The sequence below is a fragment of the Protobothrops mucrosquamatus genome, unplaced genomic scaffold (genome assembly GCF_001527695.2).
Source record: "Protobothrops mucrosquamatus isolate PMUCROS unplaced genomic scaffold, P.Mucros_1.0 scaffold1605, whole genome shotgun sequence".
NCBI lineage: Eukaryota > Metazoa > Chordata > Lepidosauria > Squamata > Viperidae > Protobothrops > Protobothrops mucrosquamatus.
In genome coordinates this window covers 100,774-125,558 of record NW_015387768.1, presented here as the reverse complement: position 1 = coordinate 125,558, position 24,785 = coordinate 100,774, and the positions used below count along the sequence as shown (strand labels likewise).

The window sequence follows — 24,785 nt, the reverse complement described above, 5'->3', positions numbered from 1 at the left end:
CAACCTTTCTTGCCACAGTTGTTAAGTGAACCACTGCAGTTGTTAATAACAGTTAAGTGAAGCTGGCTTCGCCATTGACTTTGCTTGTCAAAAGTTTGCAAAAGGTGATCACATGACCTCAGGATACTGCAGCCATCATAAATATGAACCAGTTGTCAAGCATCTGAATTTTGATCACGTGACCATGAAGATGCCACAAGGGTTGTAAGTTTGAAAAACGGTCACTTTTTTCAATGCCACTGTAACTTTGAACGGTCACTAAACAAACTGTTGTAAGTCGAGGACTACTTGTAATCCAATTTAATCAACAGTATTTTCCAATAGAAAAAAAAATGCCTGCTCATATCACCCCCACCACATTTCAAGAGTGGGATAAATTCCAAAGCAGATCTCAGAATAACCGTGAGTTATAATGGGGGTGAAAGCCAAGCCAAGCCAAGCCATGGAAATATACAGACATCAAGCTGAATATAGTCTGTCGTTTGCAGGCTTGGATCTTTCAAGATGTGGCCACCTTATTTTTTCGACGAAGGCTGCAATTCGGAAGTGGCTCTCCTTGACCACTATCTGGGAGATGATGATGGAGAGGTCCATCCGAGACTCCCTGCTTCAGCCTTTTAAAACCTCGGTCCCCAGGGCTTGTCGGGATAAAAACTTCACGTTAGGAAACCGGCGTTAACTAGTGGCGGGGGCAGATGGGAACTGTAGTCCGGTCAGAAACCTAAAGACCGGCTAAGTAGAAAGAAAAAGGACCGCACAAGGCGGATTCGGGGTCTTAGGGAGCAATTTCTCATTGCATTTCCCACCCTTGACCCTTTTATCTTCCCCACGGGCAAGTGCCTGGGCTTCTTTTGCTGAGCCTCCTCCCGTTTCTGACGCCACTCGGCCGCCTTTGGGTCCAGCGCCGCCTCCGATCGCGCCCGTGTGGTTCCAGCCCCATTTACCTCTCTAAACACGCGATCCGGCTGCCCCTCTGTGTAACGACATCAACCTCTTCTCACGCCCACTCGGTGCTCAGTTTACCGCCGGGATCCCCAGCAGCTCGGTCTGGGGAGGAGGAATTGCCGGGCAGCACCACATGGACTTACCCCGTCTCGCCACAAGGGACGCTGCTGGCGGAGGCTTTCCGAAAAGGCTAAACAAAAAAAAGGAGGCGGGATCCAAGCCTTATACGCAACGCATCCCCTGTCCTGCCTATGGTGTGACGTCACCGGAACTCTATTTCTCTATTGGTCTGTGTGTGATCTAATAAACGCCCCCTTGCGACAAAAACGCTGGAAACTTCAAGCTCCCGCGAGCCTTCCCGTCATGCTGCTTGGTAGCGGAGGCTCCCCCCCCCAGCTTGGAGGTGGGGGGGGGGAAATGGCGGGAGCTGTGTGCGTTGCTTTTGGGGCTGCGCGGCTGCTACAAGGCGATTTTTTCCGAAGAGGGGCTCGAGATGCCAATGCCGCCTTTCCACAGTTTTGCGTTCCTGCGGCTAACGCCAAAAAAGTCAGAAGTAATAAAAGCTGAACTGTCTTTTAAGCACCGCAAATTGGTAGTGGGTTTATCATGGCAAATCGCTCTCTTTTATTGGTTTTTCCCCCCCCGGTTTATTGTAGTCGTTGATCTTGTTTTCTTTAATATGTACAAGCAATAAGCTTTTTTTATTTTCTTGTACTCTTCTAAAGGCAAATTTAAAAAATAGTAGAGAAAGCTAGAATGTGTTGTCTTTCATAATATTTAGAGCAGGGGTAGGCAACCTTGGCTCTTTTATGACTCGTGGACTTCAACTCCCAGAATTCCTGAGCCAGCTTGGCTGGCTCAGGAATTCTGGGAGTTGAAGTCCACGAGTCATAAAAGAGCCAAGGTTGCCTACCCCTGATTTAGAGGTTATCAGTATGTCAAGAGTTTCAATTTTTTTACAATTAGCAAAATTTGTAGCAAAATTATTATTGCAGAGACGCCAAGATTTAAGAAACACTTTTATTTTTGTGATAAAGTACAACAGAGGCAACTCTTTTGCATTATAAATGCTCATTTAGTTAACTAAGCTCAGTTATGATTTGAAGTCAGCTTTATTCCCCCCCCCAGAAACCAATTTATGCCATTTATCCCTCAGCTTTGTTACAGTGGTATTTAAGTTTGTGAACGCTTTTGAATATTCAATATTTCATAATAAGTATGACATAAAACATGATGTGTTCTCCACACAAGTCCAAAATGAATGAGAACCTAATTAAACAAATGAGTCAGAAATATACTTGTGCATTGCTTTACTGTATTGAGAAATTGATCCAAAGCTATATATTTGTGGGGCAAAATATGTTAGCCTTTGCTTTCAGTAACTGGTGTGCCCTCACCCCCTTTAGGAAGCAATAACTGCAACAAATATTTCCAATAATATTTGATCAGTCCTGCACATACGCTTGGAGAAATTTTTACTCCTTCCTCCTTACAGAAAGTCTGAACTGGGGATTTAGATGGGCTTTTTTACATGAACTACCTATTTCAGGTCCTTCCACAACATTTTATTTAGGACTAGCTGTACCCAGCCACGCGTTGCTGTGGCTCAGTCTGGTAAAAGCGTGTGTTGCTTTTACGTCCAACAGATGGTGCTGTTTTTTTTAAAAAAGCATGTTTTACCTGTCACAGGTGTGACATCTATATAATATAGGTATATAAAAACACACGCGTATTCGAATGCAACGTTGTGTCAAAATTTCAAAGCAATCGGTGAAGAACTTTCGGAGATTTAAGATTTTGAACAAACGAACATTTACATTTTTATTTATATAGATTAAGGTCCGAACTTTGGCCATTCCAAAATATAACTTATATTTGCTTTAATCATTTTTGAATCATGGTTGATGTGCTTGGGGTCATTGTCCTGCCTCTTGATCTACTTTCTCTTGAGCTTCAGTTCATGGACAGATACCCTGACATTTTCCTTCAAAATTTCATAATTCGATTAATGGCGAGCTGTCCTGGTCCACAGGGGGCAAAGCAAGTCCAAATCATGATACTGCCTCTACTGTATGGTTCTTGCATTGGAATGCAGTATTTATCCTTCACCAAATAGAGTGCTTTTCATTCAAGCCACATAGTTCTATTTTAGTCTCATCCTTCTACAGAACATTCTTCCAATAGCCTTCTTGCTTATCCATGTGATTTTTCGCAAACTAGATGAGTAGCAATGTTCCTTTCAGAGAGTAATGGCTTTCTCCTAATACCTGCCATGCATACTATTGCTATTCAGTGTTGTCATGAACACTGACATTTACCAATGCAAGAAATCCCTTACTTCTTTAGATGAATCCTAGAGGTTTGCACACATTTGCCATTCACAAATATATAGTTTGGGATCATTTTCCTTAATGAACAAATGAACAGGTATAACAGGTTTTTGACTCATTTATTTAACTGGATTTTCCTTAGCTAGCTTTAAGACATGGAGAAGAGATCATATTTTAGTTTATGTTTATGCAGAAACATTGAAAATTCAAAAGGCTTCACAAACTTTTAAGCACCACTGTTTATACAAATAACATTTGGGCAAATGGTTTTTTAAAAGCACAGTTTAGATATATGGGAAAAGATCTGGAAAAGATGGAGTGACGGAGTTAATCATTTGGGTAGTTATTAATAGGTACTAATGCGCCCATGTGTAGATATTGTAAATATTTGAGATATTTATATACAATATATATTATAGCAGGACCTGCGTATGCTCTTGCCATTCCCTCCAATACAAGCTTTTCCCCAGTACAAATAGGAGCAGGACTCTAAACAGTGTTAGAGCCACAATAAGGTAAATTCAGTTAAAAAGCCTCAGGGTCCAATTAAGAATAGCCTTTTAGCATCTGCAATTTAATTTTTTTTAAAAAAAATCTCTAATATGAATATGATCTCTTCCCATTTTCTGTTATCTATCCTGTAGAATCCTTTAATGCCCCTCCCAAAGATTTTCAAAGGGACTAAAAGGGGGGAATGAAAAATGCCTCCATTTTTTGATCTGTGGAAGTACCGTAGTTTAGGAGCAGTATTCCACTCACAGTCACTTAGAATCCAAATATTTGTTGCTTTCATTATAGTATTTCCCATGCTAAGTGGAACAAGACTAAACAGTTGTATTATGTTGTTATTTTAAAAATAATATATGGTTTGTTCATCTGCAGAGTTCCCTAAAGGTGGTACTAACTTTAAATAAACACATCTGATAGATTTTTTTGCACAGAATATCAGATTGGCTTCAGAGCTTATTCTTTAGCATGACCTTATTTTAAATCCAGCATTCCCTTCTTAATGTTGAGAATCATCCTGATTACTTAATGTAGAGTAAACCACTGAAGAGAAAATACACTGCTAGGCAACTCTTGTAAATTGCAGTTAAAATACACTTGAAAGTCTTGGTAGTCATATTCTAACATTTTCAGTTCTTTTATGTTCCAGAATATGTTTTTTTTAGTTTCCTGACTATCTCATCATGCTTGTTGGTTATGATGAAAAATTTGCTTTGAATGCGTAAGTTTCTTGGGGATCAAAATTATCCTTGCCATCCCTTATGATGATCTCCTGCTTTGCTTTAAAAGCTACTGGAATAAAACCTTCACCATCTGCAGTAAGAACTATCCAGGAAGGACCTAGGGAAAAGGGAAAAAATGTCAGAAGATACATACGGTATATGAGTTAAATATACAAGCATTTGTCTAAATATTAAGTGTGCATCTGTATATAATCCTTTGTGCTTCTTTTAATAGATTTTTTCCAATAGTGTTACAAAAATTGCATGTCTGGTTTCAGTTTTAAGGCAAAGTGGATAACACAGTGAATTATTTTTTTACCGTTGATACTTACAAAAAGACAATCTGACTCTAATATGATATTTGCATATTATAAATATATATATTATATTGATATATTTTTCTATGAAGAAAAATGAAGTTATCTCTTGTTGCAGAAATAAAATAGCTAAGTAAAAGCTTGTGAATATATTTTAATTACTGTAATATACAACTTTTTAAAAGAATAATGAAAAGCTTTAACATTTGAGCGTTACATCTGAAAAGAATATTAAATATTTATAGTGTATCCCCTTTGTTTTAGTTTCTAGGGAAAAGTAAAATGTTGGAGAGCACAATAAACTCACAATCTGAATTTCTTGATTACTGAAAAGAATTATTTTAATTATTTTTAAATACTATCTTTTAAAAACTATATTCTAAGTTCTTGTTAAAGTGGTATGTTGTACATAAGGGAGCTATTCTTGCTTATGTATGCATTTTTGATAAATTGGGAAGTTTAAGTAAACCTATTAAAACTATTTCTTATGATTTTAAATCATTTAAGGAGAGGCAACAAGAAGAAAGCTTATTGTACAAATGTTATCAACTATGTTAAAGATTAAAACTGCATTTATGTATTGTAGTGAATCATTGTTTTGACCATAGTTTGGCTGAGTTTAGGCTGCATGCTAACCCAAAACAAAGCAAGTCACATATGGCTTAACATCTGTTTTCAACCACTTATTTTATAACAATGCTTTTCTCTTTAATACTACCATGGGGCTAGATTTGACTAAACATTAGTGAATTGATAAGATTGCTATGATACAAAAGGGCAGCATTATTGGGCACTAAATTATCATGTGGTTTGAGCAGGGGTGAAGTTGCTTAATTAATTTAGAAAAAGTGTTACCTTGCTATCAATTTATAGGCAATTCTTGTTATTCATTGGTTCTATATTTGTGAATTGGCTTACTGAAAAAAATGTTTTTTGTATTCCCAAATCTGTATTCACAGCAGTGTCATGCTTATTTGCTGACGTGGGGCTGCAAAACAATCAAAATTGCCCAACATGCAGGCTCCCAACTTAGGTTACAGCATTTGTTAATTTGCTAATATATGCAGCATTTTCACAGAACTGCAAATAATGAGAATTGCCTGCATTTCCAATCCATTTTCTACATTAATATATCTATAAATAAAGTATCCACAGTCCTGCCTAGCCTCAGGAATGAAGGTCAATAGAACATTGTACTGCTGGGTTATGGAGAAAAAAACCCGTGTAACTCAGGTTCCCAAAAGTTAGTTCTCACTAAAACAATTAAATAATAAAGAAGACTTGCCGTGTTTCATTTCAACAATATGCAGATCAAAAAGTTGCTGGACTAAATTCAAATGGATTTTGCCATTGTGTAGTAGAACATTGCGAGTTTCTTCAACTATTGCTGCATTTGAAGAACGCTTCTAAAGGCACATATACATAAAAAAATAAATCTATTATTAAAATATTGGTGATATTTGAAATCAGTCATTCAACCTGCTCAGCTTATTCTCAGAAACACAAAACAGGTAGGGTGCTTCATGTAGGAAGCAACCAAACATGTCTACTCATAAGATAACCCCATGAAATCATGAAGCAATATGGAGATGTAAGACTGAAGCAGCTCTGAAATAATATTTGAAAATATTGGATACTGTGTAATGTCTAGTAGCCCAATCAATTTGATCTTGCCAGGAAAAGCAGCTGGTAATCCCCCCACTTTTGGGAGGTATTACCTCCTATTGGAGATCATTAACTCTTATTTTAACTGCCCTATGGAAGCAGCTGAAAACACCTCTTCCAGAGAGCATTTGAAATGTGATGCTACAATATTGATTCCTTTTATATATTTAGATGTTTTTATTTTCTCATGCCATGCATGTGTTCTTGTTTTACTCCTGTAAAGTCTTGAGAAAACGGGGAATAAAAATAATATTTGAATCAACCTCAATTGTATTCAGGTGCAGCACAAATCCCACAGCCATGGTTTACAAACCACAAAGGTTGGAATCAGACAATACACATTACGCAAAAATGGGCCAAACTACATTTATAGTACTGCGCAATATTTGAGCCCAATCAAAATATAACTGGCTGAGTTTAGTCATAAATATTGTAGCATTACAGTATAACAGAAACAGCGGGAAAGTACACAATCACTTCCTTCAATCCCTAAGAAGCTACATTTAATGAAATCTACATCTGGGAATGAAATAAAACAAATGAGGGGAGAGAATGCAAGAAAACATGCACAAAAAGAGGTAAATCAAGAAGCAAGATAAGAAATGGGTTTTAGGGAAACCAAACCACAAATATAATGTATCTAGCTATATCTAATAACATAAAATTCACTTGTTCATTTCTGTTAAAATGAAACAGCATTAGTTAATTTCCTTTGTGTGATTATAGAAGAGCATGTTTTATACAACATGCTAAGTCAGAACCAGTGAAACGAATTTATGGCTTAGCACAATGTGTGAACCAATTCTTATTTCAATGATTACCATATTAGATTACCACGTCAGATTTTTTTTTCTGAATAATAAAGTGAAATCTACATGTGGGGTAACTTTGACTGTAGAGGGTATGTTGTGATATTACTAATAGATATCCTTAACAAGATTAGTCATCACACAGTATTATATTATTTTCAATGGTTTGTTTTTACTGCAATAATTAGAACATATAACTACATAAGATAGTAAAACTCTTTTGTACTCACTAGGATTTCACTTTCTGTAATACACATTTCATCATATTCTGTCAATTGGAATTTGCAACATTTCTCAACTCAACTACTTCTGCAAGGAAAAGAAGCAATGGGATGGTGGGGTATATGCATGTGTGTGTTTGAATCTAACAGGAGAAATTGAACCTTGAATTTATTTTTTTAGACTCAAGGTTAATGTTGCATTCTTGCATTTTTAAATAAACAACGTATCACACTGGAGATGGTGGTGTTTTGTCTCCAGTACTATCTTGTGCTTTAGGAAACATTAAGCACCAATATTTCTCTGCCTTGATTGAGTCTGCAGAGTGCTATCCAATGTGCTGTTTTAAGATTAGGTATTCTCTGTTGGAAAATGGTGGGTCATAGATTTTTTGCTAGGCATCTTTCTGATGAAAACACATCATTGTTTGCTCAACAGCTTCACGAAAGGAACTTTTGAAGTCGTCTAGCATTCCTTTGAATTTGTAAACTCCTAAGAAGTGGACAGAATTTTCTGTGAAAAGGGCTTCACCATTTGTGGGCTTGATCCTTACTGATCCCAGGTTGTCTAACCTGCCGGAAGGAGATGAGGCACAGTATTCAAGAAGCTATGAAAACTTCCCTGAGGAGAAAGTCAAAACAGCACTATTGAAAGAGGTGGTGTATTCTTGCAACCACAACAGTTATCATCCATCCCCAATTTTTCCTTTTTCTTTATTTTGCTGTCCTGTCACTAGCTCCTTAACTGAAATGTGTATTTTCCTGAGCCTCAACAAATAGCACATAAACCTCGGAGGGAGGGGGGGCAGCTTCTGTAAGATACAGTGAGTGAACTCTTCCCATTTACAGACAGCTTAATTCCAGTGTTTGTTTACAGTCCCAAGAGTTTGTTTTATAGCAATGTGAAACTAAAGGTACTGAATACAAAAATGCAAATGAAGATTCTTTCAATTCAAATCAGAGTCTAGGACAGGGAATGGTGAGATGAGGAAAGAAGTAATGGTAAGGTAAAAACAGTGGTGATTTTCAGTTGCTCAGAGCTGGCTGGTGCTTAGCAATCACATCTTCTAATGGAAGATTTGCTGGATGCCTGGCCCCTGCAGGGAATAATGGGATCTCTTTGACTATGTGCACCCAGGGTTAGCTAAGTACTAGAGGATTTTAGTACATAAGGTGAGTGGTTACAATCATTAGCATAAGTAAGGTAATTGATGTTAGACATGGGGAGATATTAAAAGGGCTGTTGTGACATCCAGACTATCATAAGTCAGTTGTTGCAGAACTCTGAGGGTGCCCATATTAGATATAAAGCATCCTTGCTTGCTTCAGATCTAAATATTGAACATTTAAGAAAAGAGCAATCTGTTTCCATTGAGAACTACAACTCCCAACATGTCTCAATGCATTCATGCTGCCTAAAGATTTGGGAGTTGTAGTTCAGCAACATCTGGAAAAAAATGGGAGTTGTACTTTATTTCCCTACCTCTGGACTTTTTTCTTCCTGTATTCTGTTTGTTCACTTTGATGCAAATTGCTATTAATCAGTGTGAAAAAATCATTACCAAACAGAACGCCATCGGTGTCACACTACCACCCCCGAATAGAATCACAATTAAGAATTAATCAGACTTCAAACTACAGAATTGTTAGCACCAGAAAATGTAGAATAAGTAACACAATTCTCGTCTTGGATAACAAATACAGTACTCTGACTTTTATATATTCAGAGTTTTCATTTATTGTGAACTTCATTTCTTTATCCTTTTTTCTTTGCTTAAAATTATGCATTCACTATCTCCTGTTTTAATTATTGCCCTTCCAGCTCTTCAAACTGTTTTACCTCTTGTTTTTCAAACGTCAACATGCTATATACTATAAAACATCAATTTTACATTCATCTTCATTGGTTTTCATAACCTTGTGTTTTCAGTCTACTTCCCAACAGTCTACTTCATTATTAAATATGACTTTGCCAAAATACAGTGATTCACTTCTCTTGATTCAGTCAATTGATTCCCCCAATTATTTGGGGAATTATTATTCCACTACCTTCCACTATTTGTGTATGTTTAACTTGCTTTATTAAGGTCACTTTCTGTTCCTTTAATACAGTGTTGACATAGGGGGGAGGGTCATTTTATGATCACTGAAATATCTTCATCTTCTAAAATCTCCTTGAAACAGAAAATCATCAAAGTATTGTATGTTATTGCTTTTTCCTTGCAGCTTTGTGGTATAAATGAGTTTGTTTTTATTTGGCTTTAGAAATGTGCTACATTTTCAGATCCAAAGGCCATGTATGATCATTTTGTACTGTGCAAGGAAAGCTAAAACAAAAAGTTGGAGTTGGGGGAACCGGAGGAAAAAAATGCGTAATTTACATTTATATTGAATCAAAATTCAATACAGCTAATATGATTGTTATCAGGCATACATTTAAAGACTCTGTTACATAAAATTAACATTTTGATACAACATTTGGGAGTCTTGTGGATTGCATTTGGGCCATGTCCACTTTTAGGAGGCCAAGTACAAAGGAAAGGAAAAATGGGAAGGAAGGCAAATGAACTACTTGTGGCTATATATTTAGGGAATCAGGTGTATAATCACAGAAATTGTCTTTCATAGTAGGATAGCTTAAGGACATCTTCTATTCTCCCCCTCATCAGTTCTTCACTTCTATGGTGAGTGAATATTGGAACAACCAAGAATGATCCTAAATTTCCACTTTTCCTTTACACCTACCAGAAATTGAGGTGGGCAGCCCTATCAATTTAATAAATAAATATTTCTAATCAATGTAACCTTACATCCCCCGACCCTTTCCTTCCATTCTTTTCATGTTCTGTGAAACACAATATGTTAATAAGCATATTCCAAAATTTCAAAATACATACTGCATCAACACAAATGCTTTTAAAGAAAAAGTTAATTACTCAGAAATGTCTCCAGCTTCTTCTCCTGAAAGCAAAAAAGCAAAGCTATAGTGGGGTATTTGCATGTGTGTGTTTGAATCTAACAGGAGTACTAGAACTTTGAATTTCCTTTTTTAGATTCAAGGTTAATGTTGCATTCTTAGATTTTGAAATAAGCAAAATATCAGACTGGAGGTGGTGGTGCTTTGTCTCCAGTACTATTATGTGCTTTTAGAAACATTAAAACAGCAAGAACCAAAATAAAAATATTACAGTGGAAAAAATCGTGTTTTTTATACATATGGAATTTTTGTACTGCATGAAGATGTTAGAAAAAGAAAGGAATTCCTATGCTTTTAATATTTCTTCATTATGTAAACAAATATATTTCATAATCCTTTGAATCTATAAATTAAACTTTTAAATATGCGTACTATTACTGACATACTGATGCAATAATTTGTTTCTCCAAAAAGTATTTTAAAAACCACATTCTTGAGTGTTTATTGCTATAATTAATGCCCTCAAATTGAAAACCAAATTGGACATCTAATACATTAATGACAATCACCCGAACAGAAAAGAATGTGTAAATCTCACTTCTCTAAAGCCAAATATGAGACACAACAGCCATTATTCCCTGGACAACACTTAAACTGAGCACAAAATGATGCAGCCTGCTAAATAATTTAAAGACTTCCTCAATTGGTGCCAAATTGCCAAAACAATTTACAGGAAAAATATTGTACAATTACCTGGTATTTGATGTATATGAAAGGTGGTTCTTGAGAAGAAGGGTAGACAAGAGATAATCTCCTCCCATTTTTAGTATATTCTGTTAATTCAAGGAGTCTCAAATGTAAGTCACTGAAGCTGCTATACCATCTTTCCAGATTTATGGATATTTCAGTTGCTCTTTTATCATTATCCAATATGTTATTTTTAGGAGAATTTAAAGATTTTTGTGCTACTTTAGATGAAGTCGATGTATTGGAAAATCTAGTAGGTGTTTCGGCACCAAACAAGGCCACTGACCGATTAATTGGTTCAGCTTCCAAAGTTTCTAGAACGGATGAGTTTCTCAAGGCTCCCTTTTCGTAAAAAATGCACACATTGGATGGGGTTGTTTGTTCATAATTGGGATTTTTCACTTCCAACTTGTGTTTCCTTCTGCTGGGTGACTGAATAAAAGCATTAGCTGGTCTTGAGAGCTCCTGCTCCACAATGCAATCCTCTGAAGCAAAGTTCTTAAAATGTCTTCTTTTCTCAGGAAGGCTAACAGAGGGCTCAAAAGTGAATGACAAAGTTTGGCTAGTCCCAGATTTTGATGAAGAGTCTTTCCCAGATATTAATTCTTTCATCAGCAATCTGACGATATATCTGTCTGAATTAGAGGAAGGGATAAATGTGGGATTGGTGAATCTTTGCTTGCCAACCAAAACTAGTAAAAGTTTATCTGTCAAAAAGGATAGACCTTTGGGTCGTTCATTTCTGTCTAGTTGGATCTGTTGCAAGTTGGGCATACAGGAGGATGTAATTGAAGAGACCAAAACAATATTGCAAGTATTAGAAGCTACTGCTACCATTTGAGCACAAAGGTCAAAGGCAATTATATCAGGGACTAAAATGCCTGGAATGCTGACTTTTCTAGTTGTGGTTATCTTTCCTTCAAAAGTGATCAAGATCAATTGTGAGGAATATTGACCACTTCCTGAAGGGCTAACCTTCCTCCTCAAAGGAATACGACTGCGATCCAGTTTCCTGTGGTTTGCCAGGATACCGGTTAAATCAATTGGGCCTGATGAAGATGAAGCTACAGAATGCACTGCTACTGATTTATCCGAATCAAAAGACTTCCTTCTTGAATCCATTGAATATTCTTCGTCCCCAAGCATCAGAGTAGACTGCGAAGAATCTGTAGACATAAAATCCATTTCAGAACTTACCGGTAATTCAGATGTAATACCAGCATTTAAACCATTCACCTTATCAGGAGAAAGCTCAGTAGACACAGCAATTTGAAAATCCAAAGTAGCTTCAATAGCACAGATATAGCCTCCAACATCAAATATTGGGCAAAAAGTGCAAGCATTCAGTGTTTTCTTGGCCTCATCCCAAATATAGGAATGAAGAAAACTGCTTATAGCAATAATTAGACGATTGCCCTCTTTGGTCCAGCAAGCACAATGAATGAGTCCACTGCTTTTAATGTCTGCTTTAACTTTGGAATTGTCTAAACGAACTGCATATAAAACAGAAGCCTCCCTTTTGGTAAATACTGACAAAATATCCCTCTTTGGGTGCCACACGCAGCCTTGAGGAAGCAACTGGAACAGCTCAGCAATTTCACAAGTCTGGAAAACCATCAACTTATTCTTTTCCAAAACATGGATTAGCTGCCAAATGCTAACATGCTTCTTATGCTGAACAGCAAGCAGAGCTGGCAAGTCGGCAGAATAGCATGCATTCCAATAAAGTGCGTGAACATGTTCAAACTGACCAATAAGAATTGAATCACCAAACCTCCATTCTTTGCCATGAAACTGCAATGGTATCAATGTAACTTGTTTGCCATCTGTCCATGCAATCCCATATATTGGATGTATAGCCTGGTATAAAGCATTAAGGCCAGTTCTAGGAAGTTTAGCTTTTCCTAGCTCCATTATTGACATCTTCTATTAGTACTGCTTGCTCTGAAGTAGAAGCTCCATCAAATTCATTAGAACAGTTTGATATATTGAAGTCTTCTAGTTGTAAAAGGTTTCCATGTTGGTAAGTGATGGCCTTTCTTTTAAGCTTGCAGTTCCCTTTACTGTGAAATTCTACTACTATCACTCTAAGAATAAATCTATGTCCAGCCTGCTCTTTCTATGTTCTTTTCCTGGGAGAAGCTAATGAGCTTTAACTAAGTACTAATCTCTGTTGCATTTTCTTAAAAGACTATTTTTAACTTTTAAAGACTGGCCTTTAAAAATAGCACTTTAATATCTGAAGTATATCAAGATCTCTTCTATACTCAATAGAAGAAAGCTTTGAGTGCTGAAGAATAATTTCAGTTCTAGCATGAACTAAATAACCAAGCTCTTCTGCTCTTTGAAGGGAAAACTAAGTAAACATAACCATACCTTCAAAGTTATGTGATTGTGGGATGCTGCAAATGGCTGTAAAGGTGAGCTGGTTGCCAAGCATCCAAAATGCAATCATATGTGTGTGTGGGGGGGAGAGCAGCCATTGTGTTTTTGAACAGTCATTAAGTAATAGGTCATAAGTCAAAGACTACCTGTAAAACATTTTTCATCTCTGTAATAAAGCATGCTATACTAGAATTAGAAATAATTAAAAATAGGATGAACAATATCTTCCACTGGCTGATTTTGCTAAGCCTCTTCGAATTGCTCAATTAATACAAGTATCCCAGATATATATATTTAGTACTTCCCTTCTGGCACTTTATAACAGAACAGGTATACTGGGGACTTCCAATTTGCATCGCGGAGAGACGGGCCGCAGGAAGGCAGGGCTCTGCTTTCCGTGCTTGATTTCGCCCTGTTGGGGACCCTGAAAAGGGCCTAAAATTGCCCCGAAGAGGCGATGAAGAGGAGGGGTGCCTTGTTGATCATGGAGAGACAGCAGTCTTTCCGTTCGATCCAAGGAAAGTCCTCCAAACCAGCAGGGGAAAGACTGGCTACATTCCTGTGGCTGGCCATTAGCTGCTGACAACCGAAGGAGAAAAAAAGCACTACTTAAGACAGTGGTTCTCAACCTTTTTAATGCCGCGACCCCAACCGGTCGTAAGTCGAGGACTAAACCAGTTGTAAGTCGAGGACTAAACCGGTCGTAAGTCGAGGACTAAACTGGTCGTAAGTCGAGGACTACCCAACCGGTCGTAAGTCAAGGACTTTCCCTGCCCGGGAGCGCCGCGCATGCGTGGTTCCGCCCCCTGCACCGGCCGAGGTGTAGCTGGCAAGCGGCAGAGACGAAGCAGGCCAACCACCAGCTGGCCCAGCCCAAGGGAGGTAAGGCACCCACTGGAAAAGGGGAAAAAAAATGGCGGACAAAAAAATGGCGGACAGCCTTGCTTGGCGACCCCCATGAAATGGTCGATCGACCCCAAATGGGGTCCCGACCCACAGGTTGAGAACCACTGACTTAAGACATCGTAAACAGCATGTTTGGAACTGGGTGAGAATATTGATCCTTTCTTTACTATTTTACAACTGAATTTCCTGGGAAAGGCTCCCAAGAAGCTAAAAACCTCCGAATGTAAATGGAAGCAGCATTTTAATTTTATGGGGGACAGAAACATACAATATTGAAGTGGAAGTAACATAAAGCTACAATTTTGATAAATTTGAAAACTGAGATAACTGTTACAATTTTCTCTTTGGAAAAAAAACATTGAGGTGAAATATAAGAAATCAATCCCTTGTTTTAAGAGTGAAAAATGAACTTTGAATGACATCTAGTGGTGGATTTGTATATAGCACCATAATTTGCTTTGCTTGGTGATTCCTTCCTTGGGAGAACAACTGGCAATAAAGGAAAATATTTTGGCAGACTTATCATCCTGACCTTCTTGGATTATAAATACCTACTGAGCTTGGATTTTTAACTTTAAGAGCTAGTGGGAGAGAAAGAAAAGTTTGACCTTGGACTACACCAGGCTGGGAGAGACATTTGAGCTGTTTTCAGAGAGGTTGAACATTTTGAACATTTCGAACACTGTGGATTACAATCTTGCCTGATTGACAATTTTTGGGATACTTGAGACAAGGGATTACTATAAAACATTGCTTTCAGAACTGAACCTATATTTTTGAATCTATTGGATTATAAAGGATACAGTTAAACACCAGAAACTAATCTCCAGGAATGATGCCTCAAGAAAAAACAAACACTTTTCAGAAAGAAATATATTCTATGCTACAACTAATTCACCAAACAATTGTTGAATGCAAAGAGGACATAAAAAGAAATCATAATGAGACTAAAAACAATTTAGACAATATAAATGACCAAATCTCCAAATTAAATCTACAACTAGAAAGCTCCCAGATAACTACAAAATATGAACAAACAATCCAGAAATCAGAAGTCGAAATGGAGGAAATAGATTTAGAGATGGAAGAGATTAAAAGAAGGGAAATACAAACAACTATATGCAAACAAAACACTGCAAGACTTAGCTATAACAACAAAAATGCAAAAGACCTTTTACCCCTCAGGTCTTCAAAATATATGTGATGGCAAGGAAAGATTTAAAAAAAGGGAATATAGAGCTATTAAGGGAAATGTCACAACTTGGGAGACAGGAATTGAAAAGAGAAATGGAGGGAGAAAGGAACTGGGAGTTGTTTAAGAAATATAATTGGTAGAATTCCCCCCCCCCCAAAAAAAATTACCCTACCTAAATTGTCTAACTCATGCCAAGCAATTTTTACATAAATAGAAAGAAAATTCTTGGGTGATCTAATTGCCTGGTTTGGAAAGCGACTTGGCAAAGAAAGAAAGCGAGATTCAGTTTTAAAAGACAGAAGATTTGACCTTTTAGAGGGGGCATTATATGTTTAAATATTTCTTTGAATAAGATTTTAAAAAATAGAAAACTCTTAGATATAATTAGACCTTTATAATGTAAGATATGATTTAGAATTAAAGCATTTTTTCCCTCTTTTTTGATATGGGAAATATGAGGATAAGAGGAGGATTAATTTGAATAAAACTTTCAGCTATATAAATGTAATTAATATTGAGACACCAAGCTGGCAGGAATAGTCAACACTCCAGAAGACAGGCTTAAACTACAGGAGGACCTGGACAGACTTGAACATTGGGCGCTATCTAACAAAATGAAATTCAATGGTGAAAAAAGTAAGGTTCTACATTTAGGCAAGAAAAACCAAATGCACAGGTATAGTACTATAGGGGGTACCTTACTCAATAGTAGTAACTGTGAGAGGGATCTCGGAGTCCTAGTGGACAATCACTTAAATATGAGCCAGCAGTGTGTTGCAGCTGCCAAAAAAGCCAACTCAGTGCTGGGCTGCATTAACAGAGGGACAGAATCAAGATCACGTGAAGTACTAATACCACTTTACAATGCCTTGGTAAGGCCACACTTGGAATACTGCATCCAGTTTTGGTCACCACGATGTAAAAAAGATGCTGAGACTCTAGAAAGAGTACAGAGAAGGGCAACAAAGATGATTAAGGGACTGGAGGCTAAAACATATGAGGAACAGTTGCTGGAATTGGGTATGTCTAGTTTAATGAACCCTGCATGCCACCATCACCCACCCCTGCTGCCCCCCTCAGCCAATCTTTGCAGTCTTCTTCCTCCCACGACTGACAAGGGGCACCTGGCCAAGGCAGCTGCTAGCCCTTTGGTTTGGAAGGCCATGGTGTGGCCTCAGAAAGGGCCAGCAGTGCCTTCTTGAGGGAGAGCCTGGGAGGACTGGTGCATGCTGTGTGCAAGTTGGGGAAGGGCATGAGAGGCCCACATGGTGTGAGTTGTGTGGGCTGGTGAGATTAAAAAATGGGAGTGACTTACAACTTTTAACTTTCCCTGCTGGCTCCCCAATGACTTTGCTTGTGGGAAGCCAGCACAGAAGATTGCAAATGGTAACCATTAGAAACTAGACAGTCACTGCAGTTAGCAGTATGCTGCAGCTGCAAAACAAGCCAACACAGTCCTAGGCTGCATTAACAGAGGGATAGAATCAAGATCATATGAAGTGTTAGTGCCACTTTATATTGTGTTGGTAAGACCACACTTAGAATATTGCATCCAATGTTGCTTGCCATGATATAAAAAGAGTGCAGTGAGTGCAGTGAGTGCAGTGAGACTATAGAAAGAGTGCAGAGAAGAGTGACAAAGATGATTAGGGGACTGAAGGCTAAAATGAGGAATGGTTGCAGGAATTGGGTATGTCTACTTCAGTGGTGGCGAACCTATGTCACAGTGCCAGAAGCGGCACTCAGAGCCCTCTCTGTGGGCACGCGCGCCGTCGCCCCAGTCCTAGGCCTTCAGCTGGGTTTTATAAAACCTTTTCGCTTTAGGCCTCCGCTGCCGTGTGCAAAAAAAAAAAAAGTTTAATTAATCAGTCAATTTCAACTTCTTGTGGGGAAAAAAAAGATCTTGCAAAGCTGGAATTGATTTAACTTTTTAGTCCCACCCAGTCTGCCATTACCATCGCAGCCACGCCCACCCAATGGGCCACACCTAGCCAATTGGCCACACCCAGCCAATGACCACGCCCACCCGGCGCCCGACGATGCATAAGTGGGTTTTGGGTTGCAGTTTGGGCACTCGGTCTCTAAAAGGTTCGCCATCACTGGTCTAATTTAATGAAAAGGAGTAGAGGTGACATGATAGCAGAGTTCCAATATCTGAGGGGCTGCCACAAAGAAGAGGGGGTCAACCTATTTTCCAAAGCACCCAAAGGCAGGACAAGAAGCAACAGAAGGAAACTAATCAAGGAGAGATCTAACCTAGAACTAAGGAGAAATTTCCTGACAGAACAATTAATCAGAAGTTGTGAGTGCTCCAACACTGGAGGTTTTTAAGAAGAGACTAGACAACCATTTGTCTGAAATGGTATAGGGTTTCTTGCCTGAGCAGGGGCTGGACTAGAAGACCTCCAAGATCCCTTCCAACTCTGTTATTCTGACTGTGACCCCGTGATAGCAAACATGTGATTGAGTGGGAAATGTTACAATGGCTGGAACTTCAAGCACTAAGTTTGGTTCATTTTTTCAGCACCACTGTAACTTTGAAAAATCATTAAATGAGGACTACCAGTAAAAGTATTTTTCTCAACCAGAGATTTTTATACAATCAACATGTATTTTTGGATCTTCACTATTGGTACTTCCTATTTTTGTTGTTGTTTTATTGCGTGTTGGTTATTTTCTAGTTTATTCATTGTCTTTAGCATTTTATTGCTTCTTTGTTCATATTTTGAGTCAATCTCTCTCAGGCCAACACACCTCATAGTTTGTTGTGGAAAAAATAGGAGGAGGAAGGAGTATTTGTTTTGCTTGCTTTGAGGTATAAATATAAGAAAGGCGGGATAAAAAAAATCAAAAACAAATCAATAAAATGTAGAAAAAGTACATCGGGGAAAGAATCTAAGTTAAATAAGGAAAGCTCACAATCTTCTCTATCTGAAGTAAAAAAAACAACAGCCAGCTTTTTCACAGTCCTTAAGTAGGTTACCCCAGTTTCTCAAGTAGGACAAAAAAACCTCACAGCTCCACCTCAGCTATTTCTAAAATTGAAAAGGAACCATTGGTTTCCTCAAGATGTCCATTGTGTGATCCAGTGAAGATGGACGCCCTTGTGCTACGAGAAAAAAAATAATCAGAATACAGGTAATCCTCGAGTTACAACATTTGAGTCCAAAATTTATGTTGCTAAGTGAAACATTTAAGTGTGTTTGCACCATTTATGACTTTTCTTGCCACAGTTGTTAAATGAATCATTGCATTTGTTAATTTAGTAACGTGGTTGTTAAGCGCAGATTCCAATTGATGTTGCTGTCAGAAGGTCACAAAAGCTGATCACATGACCCCAGTGCACTGCAGCAGTCATAAATATATCAACCACTTGCCAAGCATCTGAATTTTGATCATGTGACCATGGGGAGGCTGCAACGTGGTTAAATGTGAAAACGCATAAGTCACTTTTTTTAGTGCCATTGTAACTTTGAACAGTCACTAAATGAACTGTTGTAAGTCGGGACTACCTGCCCTTTTAGTCTATCTTATCGAAGTCAAGAGCAGCTTCTGTCCAGAAACAAACAGCTGCGGCAATGGGGAGGGGGGGGCGCGCCGCTGTGGACACTGAAGTGCCTAGGCCTGTCTGCAAAGGTGGTTAGATACCGCTGACGCTGAATCCCGGATGCGTTCAATACCCGTCAAGGAATGAACTCAGCAGAGCGAATTGATGCAATCTCTGCGCGTTAAAACATATACACACACACAATAACGCTAGCCCTGAGAATAGCTCTGCCCGCACGTCTGAAAGAACCAACATCCCGCCGCCAAAGGAGCAGCCGCCGCCGCCGCGGCTCTCCAGCAGGGAAGCAGATTTCCATTCAGCTGTGCTTTTAGCCGCCCGCGCCCCCGCCCGCCCCCTTACTCCAAGCTGTTACCGAGCAAGTCCAATGAAGCAAAGCCGGAGCTTCTTCCCCCCCCCCCCNTGAAATTCTACTACTATCACTCTAAGAATAAATCTATGTCCAGCCTGCTCTTTCTATGTTCTTTTCCTGGGAGAAGCTAATGAGCTTTAACTAAGTACTAATCTCTGTTGCATTTTCTTAAAAGACTATTTTTAACTTTTAAAGACTGGCCTTTAAAAATAGCACTTTAATATCTGAAGTATATCAAGATCTCTTCTATTCTCAATAGAAGAAAGCTTTGAGTGCTGAAGAATAATTTCAGTTCTAGCATGAACTAAATAACCAAGCTCTTCTGCTCTTTGAAGGGAAAACTAAGTAAACATAACCATACCTTCAAAGTTATGTGATTGTGGGATGCTGCAAATGGCTGTAAAGGTGAGCTGGTTGCCAAGCATCCCAAATGCAATCATATGTGTGTGTGGGGGGGAGAGCAGCCATTGTGTTTTTGAACAGTCATTAAGTAATAGGTCATAAGTCAAAGACTACCTGTAAAACATTTTTCATCTCTGTAATAAAGCATGCTATACTAGAATTAGAAATAATTAAAAATAGGATGAACAATATCTTCCACTGGCTGATTTTGCTAAGCCTCTTCGAATTGCTCAATTAATACAAGTATCCCAGATATATATATTTAGTACTTCCCTTCTGGCACTTTATAACAGAACAGGTATACTGGGGACTTCCAATTTGCATCGCGGAGAGACGGGCCGCAGGAAGGCAGGGCTCTGCTTTCCATGCTTGATTTTGCCCTGTTGGGGGCCCTGAAAAGGGCCTAAAATTGCCCCGAAGAGGCGATGAAGAGGAGGGGTGCCTTGTTGATCACGGAGAGACAGCAGTCTTTCCGTTCGATCCAAGGAAAGCCCTCTAAACCAGCAGGGGAAAGACTGGCTACATTCCTGTGGCTGGCCATTAGCTGCTGACAACCGAAGGAGAAAAAAAGCACTACTTAAGACATCGTAAACAGCATGTTTGGAACTGGGTGAGAATATTGATCCTTTCTTTACTATTTTACAACTGAATTTCCTGGGAAAGGCTCCCAAGAAGCTAAAAACCTCTGAATGTAAATGGAAGCAGCATTTTAATTTTATGGGGGACAGAAACATACAATATTGAAGTGGAAGTAACATAAAGCTACAATTTTGATAAATTTGAAAACTGAGATAACTGTTACAATTTTCTCTTTGGGAAAAAAAACATTGAGGTGAAATATAAGAAATCAATCCCTTGTTTTAAGAGTGAAAAATGGACTTTGAATGACATCTAGTGGTGGATTTGTATATAGCACCATAATTTGCTTTGCTTGGTGATTCCTACCTTGGGAGAACAACTGGCAATAAAAGAAAATATTTTGGCAGACTTATCATCCTGACCTTCTTGGATTATAAATACCTACTGAGCTTGGATTTTTAACTTTAAGAGCTAGTGGGAGAGAAAGAAAAGTTTGACCTTGGACTACACCAGGCTGGGAGAGACTTTTGAGCTGTTTTCAGAGAGGTTGCACATTTTGAACATTTTGAACACTGTGGATTACAATCTTGCCTGATTGACAATTTTTGGGATACTTGAGACAAGGGATTACTATAAAACATTGCTTTCAGAACTGAACCTATACTTTGGAATCTATTGGATTATAAAGGATACAGTTAAACACCAGAAAGCTAATCTTCAGGAATGATGCCTCCAGAAAAAACAAACACTTTTCAGAAAGAAATATATTCTATGGTACAACTAATTCACCAAACAATTGTTGAATGCAAAGAGGACATAAAAAGAAATCATAATGAGACTAAAAACAATTTAGACAATATAAATGACCAAATCTCCAAATTAAATCTACAACTAGAAAGCTCCCAGATAACTACAAAATATGAACAAACAATCCAGAAATCAGGCGTCGAAATGGAGGAAATAGATTTAGAGATGGAAGAGATTAAAAGAAGGGAAATACAAACAACTATATGCAAACAAAACACTGCAAGACTTAGCTATAACAACAAAAACGCAAAAGACCTTTTACCCCTCAGGTCTGCAAAATATATGTGATGGCAAGGGAAGATTTAAAAAAAAGGAATATAGAGCTGTTAAGGGAAATGTCATAACTTGGGAGACAGGGATTGAAAAGAGAAATGGAGGAACTGGGAGTTGTTTAAGAAATATAAATGGGTAGAATTCTCCCCCCCCCCCAAAAAAATACCATACCTAAATTGTCTTCCTCATGCCAAGCAATTTTTACATAAATAGAAATAAAATTATTGGGTGATGTAATTGCCTGGTTTGGAAAGCGACTTGGCAAAGAAAGAAAGCGAGATTCAGTTTTAAAAGACAGAAGATTTGACCTTTTAGAGGGGGCATTATATGTTTAAATATTTCTTTTAATAAGATTAAAAGAGTAGAAGACTCTTAGATATAATTAGACCTTTATAATGCAAGATATGATTTAGAATTAAGACAGCATTTTTTCCTCTTCTTTTGATATAGGAAATATGAAGATAAGAGGAGGATTGATTTGAATAAAACTTTCAGCTATATAAATGTAATTAATATTGAGAAAATCATAACTGATAAAGACATTTCAAATACTGATTGGAAATCAAACTTTAACAAGAATACAAAAACAGGATATTGATTAATTCATTAACATTATTGATTTATGAATTGATATTATTATTTGTATGATATTAGTAAAATATGATGAAGATGCTTATATCTAACACTGTGTATACATTAACAGTACCAAAAATTGTAATGGTGTAATGAAGGGAAAATGAAAAAAATATGGAGAAAAAAGGAGGATCAGGGAAAAAATACTGGTTTGTGTAGTATTGAACAGATTTATATTGAAGAAGTTAATGTTAAATATCTGAACCCAGACAGCATGTTATTTATTAAGCACTAAAGACTGTAATTTTTAAAAATTAATAAAACTTTTATATTAAAAAAAGAACAAGTATACCATTTTTTCTGAGAAGAATGTGTAATTCACTGAGGTGATATCCAAATATACTGTACATGTTTGCCTTATCTGAAAAAAGTTTTTAGCATCAGTCAACTTACTGCACTCAGGGTTTAGAAAAGGCAATTAAAAAGTCAGTTACCACAGAATTTGGATTGATATGAAGGAAGATAATAGCAGCCAGGAATGGAAAAAGAGACAGATTCAGTCAAGTCTGAATGTAAGAATTAAAAAGAAAGTTCTTTTCATTGTAGGCATGATGGCTTTAAATTATTTCACTGTTCAGGACTAGCTACTCAAGTTTTCACTTGGAGTAAACCTCTTTTAGTTATGCAATTGTTTAATATATTTGAATAAAATATTCTATTAATACACATTTAAAACAGTACAACAGTGTAAACTAAACTTTAGGAAACAAAGCACAAGTGTGAGATTATCAGGGCAGCAGATATATGTAGTACTCTCTTAAAGGCCATTTAAAATTATAATGAAGCTGAATAAATGTTAATTTTGGCTAGTCTTATGCAGTCATGTGATAAAAATTTAGATGCTTGGCAGCCTGGCCACATTTACAACCGCAGCAAGCACTTCAAATTCATTGTTTTTTATTGTTTTAAAATGATTTTAGTGTTTTAATTGTAATATATTTTTGACTTGTAAACCACTCCGAGTCATTTGAGCTGGGCAGCTATCAAAATTGAATTAATAAATTCATCCCACCCATGTCCCCACCATCCACACCCTTTTGACCATCCTGCATGCCACCATCACCCACCCCTGCTGCCCCCCTCAGCCAATCTTTGCGGTCTTCTTCCTCCCACGACTGACAAGGGGCACCTGGCCAAGGCAGCTGCTAGCCCTTTGGTTTGGAAGGCCATGGTGTGGCCTCACAAAGGACCAGCAGTGCCTTCTTGAGGGAAGGCCTGGGAGGATTGGTGCAGGCTGTGTGCAAGTTGGGGAAGGGCCTGAGAGGCCCACATGGTGTGAGTTGTGTGGGTTGGTGAGATAAAAAAGGGGAGTTACAACTTTCAACTTTCCCTGCTGGCTCCCCAATGACTTTGCTTGTGGGAAGCCAGTAGAGAAGATTGCAAATGGTAACCATTAGAAACTTAAACAAGTCACTGCAGTTAGCAGTGTGCTGCAGCTGCAAAACAAGCCAACACAGTCCTAGGCTGCATTAACAGAGGGATAGAATCAAGATCACATGAAGTGTTAGTACCACTTTATATTGTGTTGGTAAGATCACACTTAGAATATTGCATCCAATGTTGGTTGCCATGATATAAAAAGATGTTGAGACTATAGAAAGAGTGCAGAGAAGAGTGACAAAGATGATTAGGGGACTGAAGGCTAAAATATGAGGAATGGTTGCAGGAATTGGGTATATCTAGTTTAATGAAAAGGAGTAGGGGTGACATGATAGCAGAGTTCCAATATCTGAGGGGCTGCCACAAAGAAGAGGGGGTCAACCTATTTTCCAAAGCACCTGAAGGCAGGACAAGAAGCAATGGAAGGAAACTAATCAAGGAGAGATCTAACCTCGAACTAAGGAGGAATTTCCTGACAGAACAATTAATCAGAAGTTGTGAGTGCTCCAACATTGGAGTTTTTAAGAAGAGACTAGACAACCATTCGTCTGAAATGGTATAGAGCTTCTTGCCTGAGCAGGGGCTGGACTAGAAGACCTCCAAGGTCCCTTCCAACTCTGTTATTCTGACTGTGACCCCGTGATGTCATAAACATGACCAAGGTACACAAGCACTTAGATAGCAAACATGTGATTGAGGGGGAAATGTTACAATGGCTGGAACTTCAAGGACTAAGTTTGGTTCATTTTTTCAGCACTACTGTAACTTTGAAAAATCATTAAATGAGGACTACCAGTAAAAGTATTTTTCTCAACCAGAGATTTTTATACAATCAACATGTATTTTTGGATCTTCACTATTGGTACTTCCTATTTTGTTGTTTTATTGCATTTTGGTTATTTTCTAGTTTATGCATTGTCTTTAGTATTTTATTGCTTCTTTGTTCATATTTTGAATCAATCTCAGGCCAACTCACCTCATAGGTTGTTGTGGGAAAAATAGGAGGAGGAAGGAGTATTTGTTATGCTTGCTTTGAGGTATAAATATAAGAAAGGCGGGATTAAAAAAAATCAAAAACAAATCAATAAAATGTTGAAAAAGTACATCAGGGAAAGAATCTAAGTTAAATAA

At 37.9% G+C, this 24,785-nt stretch overlaps 1 protein-coding gene across 1 annotated transcript; it reads right to left on the bottom strand.

The window, feature by feature from the left end:
* Positions 1–4,476: 4,476 nt before the first annotated feature.
* LOC107293399 (WD repeat and coiled-coil-containing protein-like) lies at positions 4,477–13,103 on the bottom strand. Its single transcript, XM_015822549.1, has 3 exons — positions 11,184–13,103; positions 6,107–6,227; positions 4,477–4,622 (listed from the first exon to the last, which is right to left on the bottom strand). The coding sequence occupies exons 1-3, from the start codon at positions 13,098–13,100 to the stop codon at positions 4,477–4,479; spliced, it is 2,184 nt and encodes a 727-aa protein (XP_015678035.1). The 5' UTR covers positions 13,101–13,103.
* Positions 13,104–24,785: the final 11,682 nt, after the last annotated feature.

Coding starts and splice junctions, on each gene's coding strand:
- LOC107293399 (XM_015822549.1), bottom strand. CDS start 13,100: ATGTCAATAATGGAGCTAGGAAAAGCTAAACTTCCTAGAACTGGCCTT. Junction 6,228..11,183: donor TCATATACATCAAATACCAG/GTAATTGTACAA, acceptor ATGTGCCTTTAG/AAGCGTTCTTCAAATGCAGC. Junction 4,623..6,106: donor TATTGTTGAAATGAAACACG/GCAAGTCTTCTT, acceptor CCTTTTCCCTAG/GTCCTTCCTGGATAGTTCTT.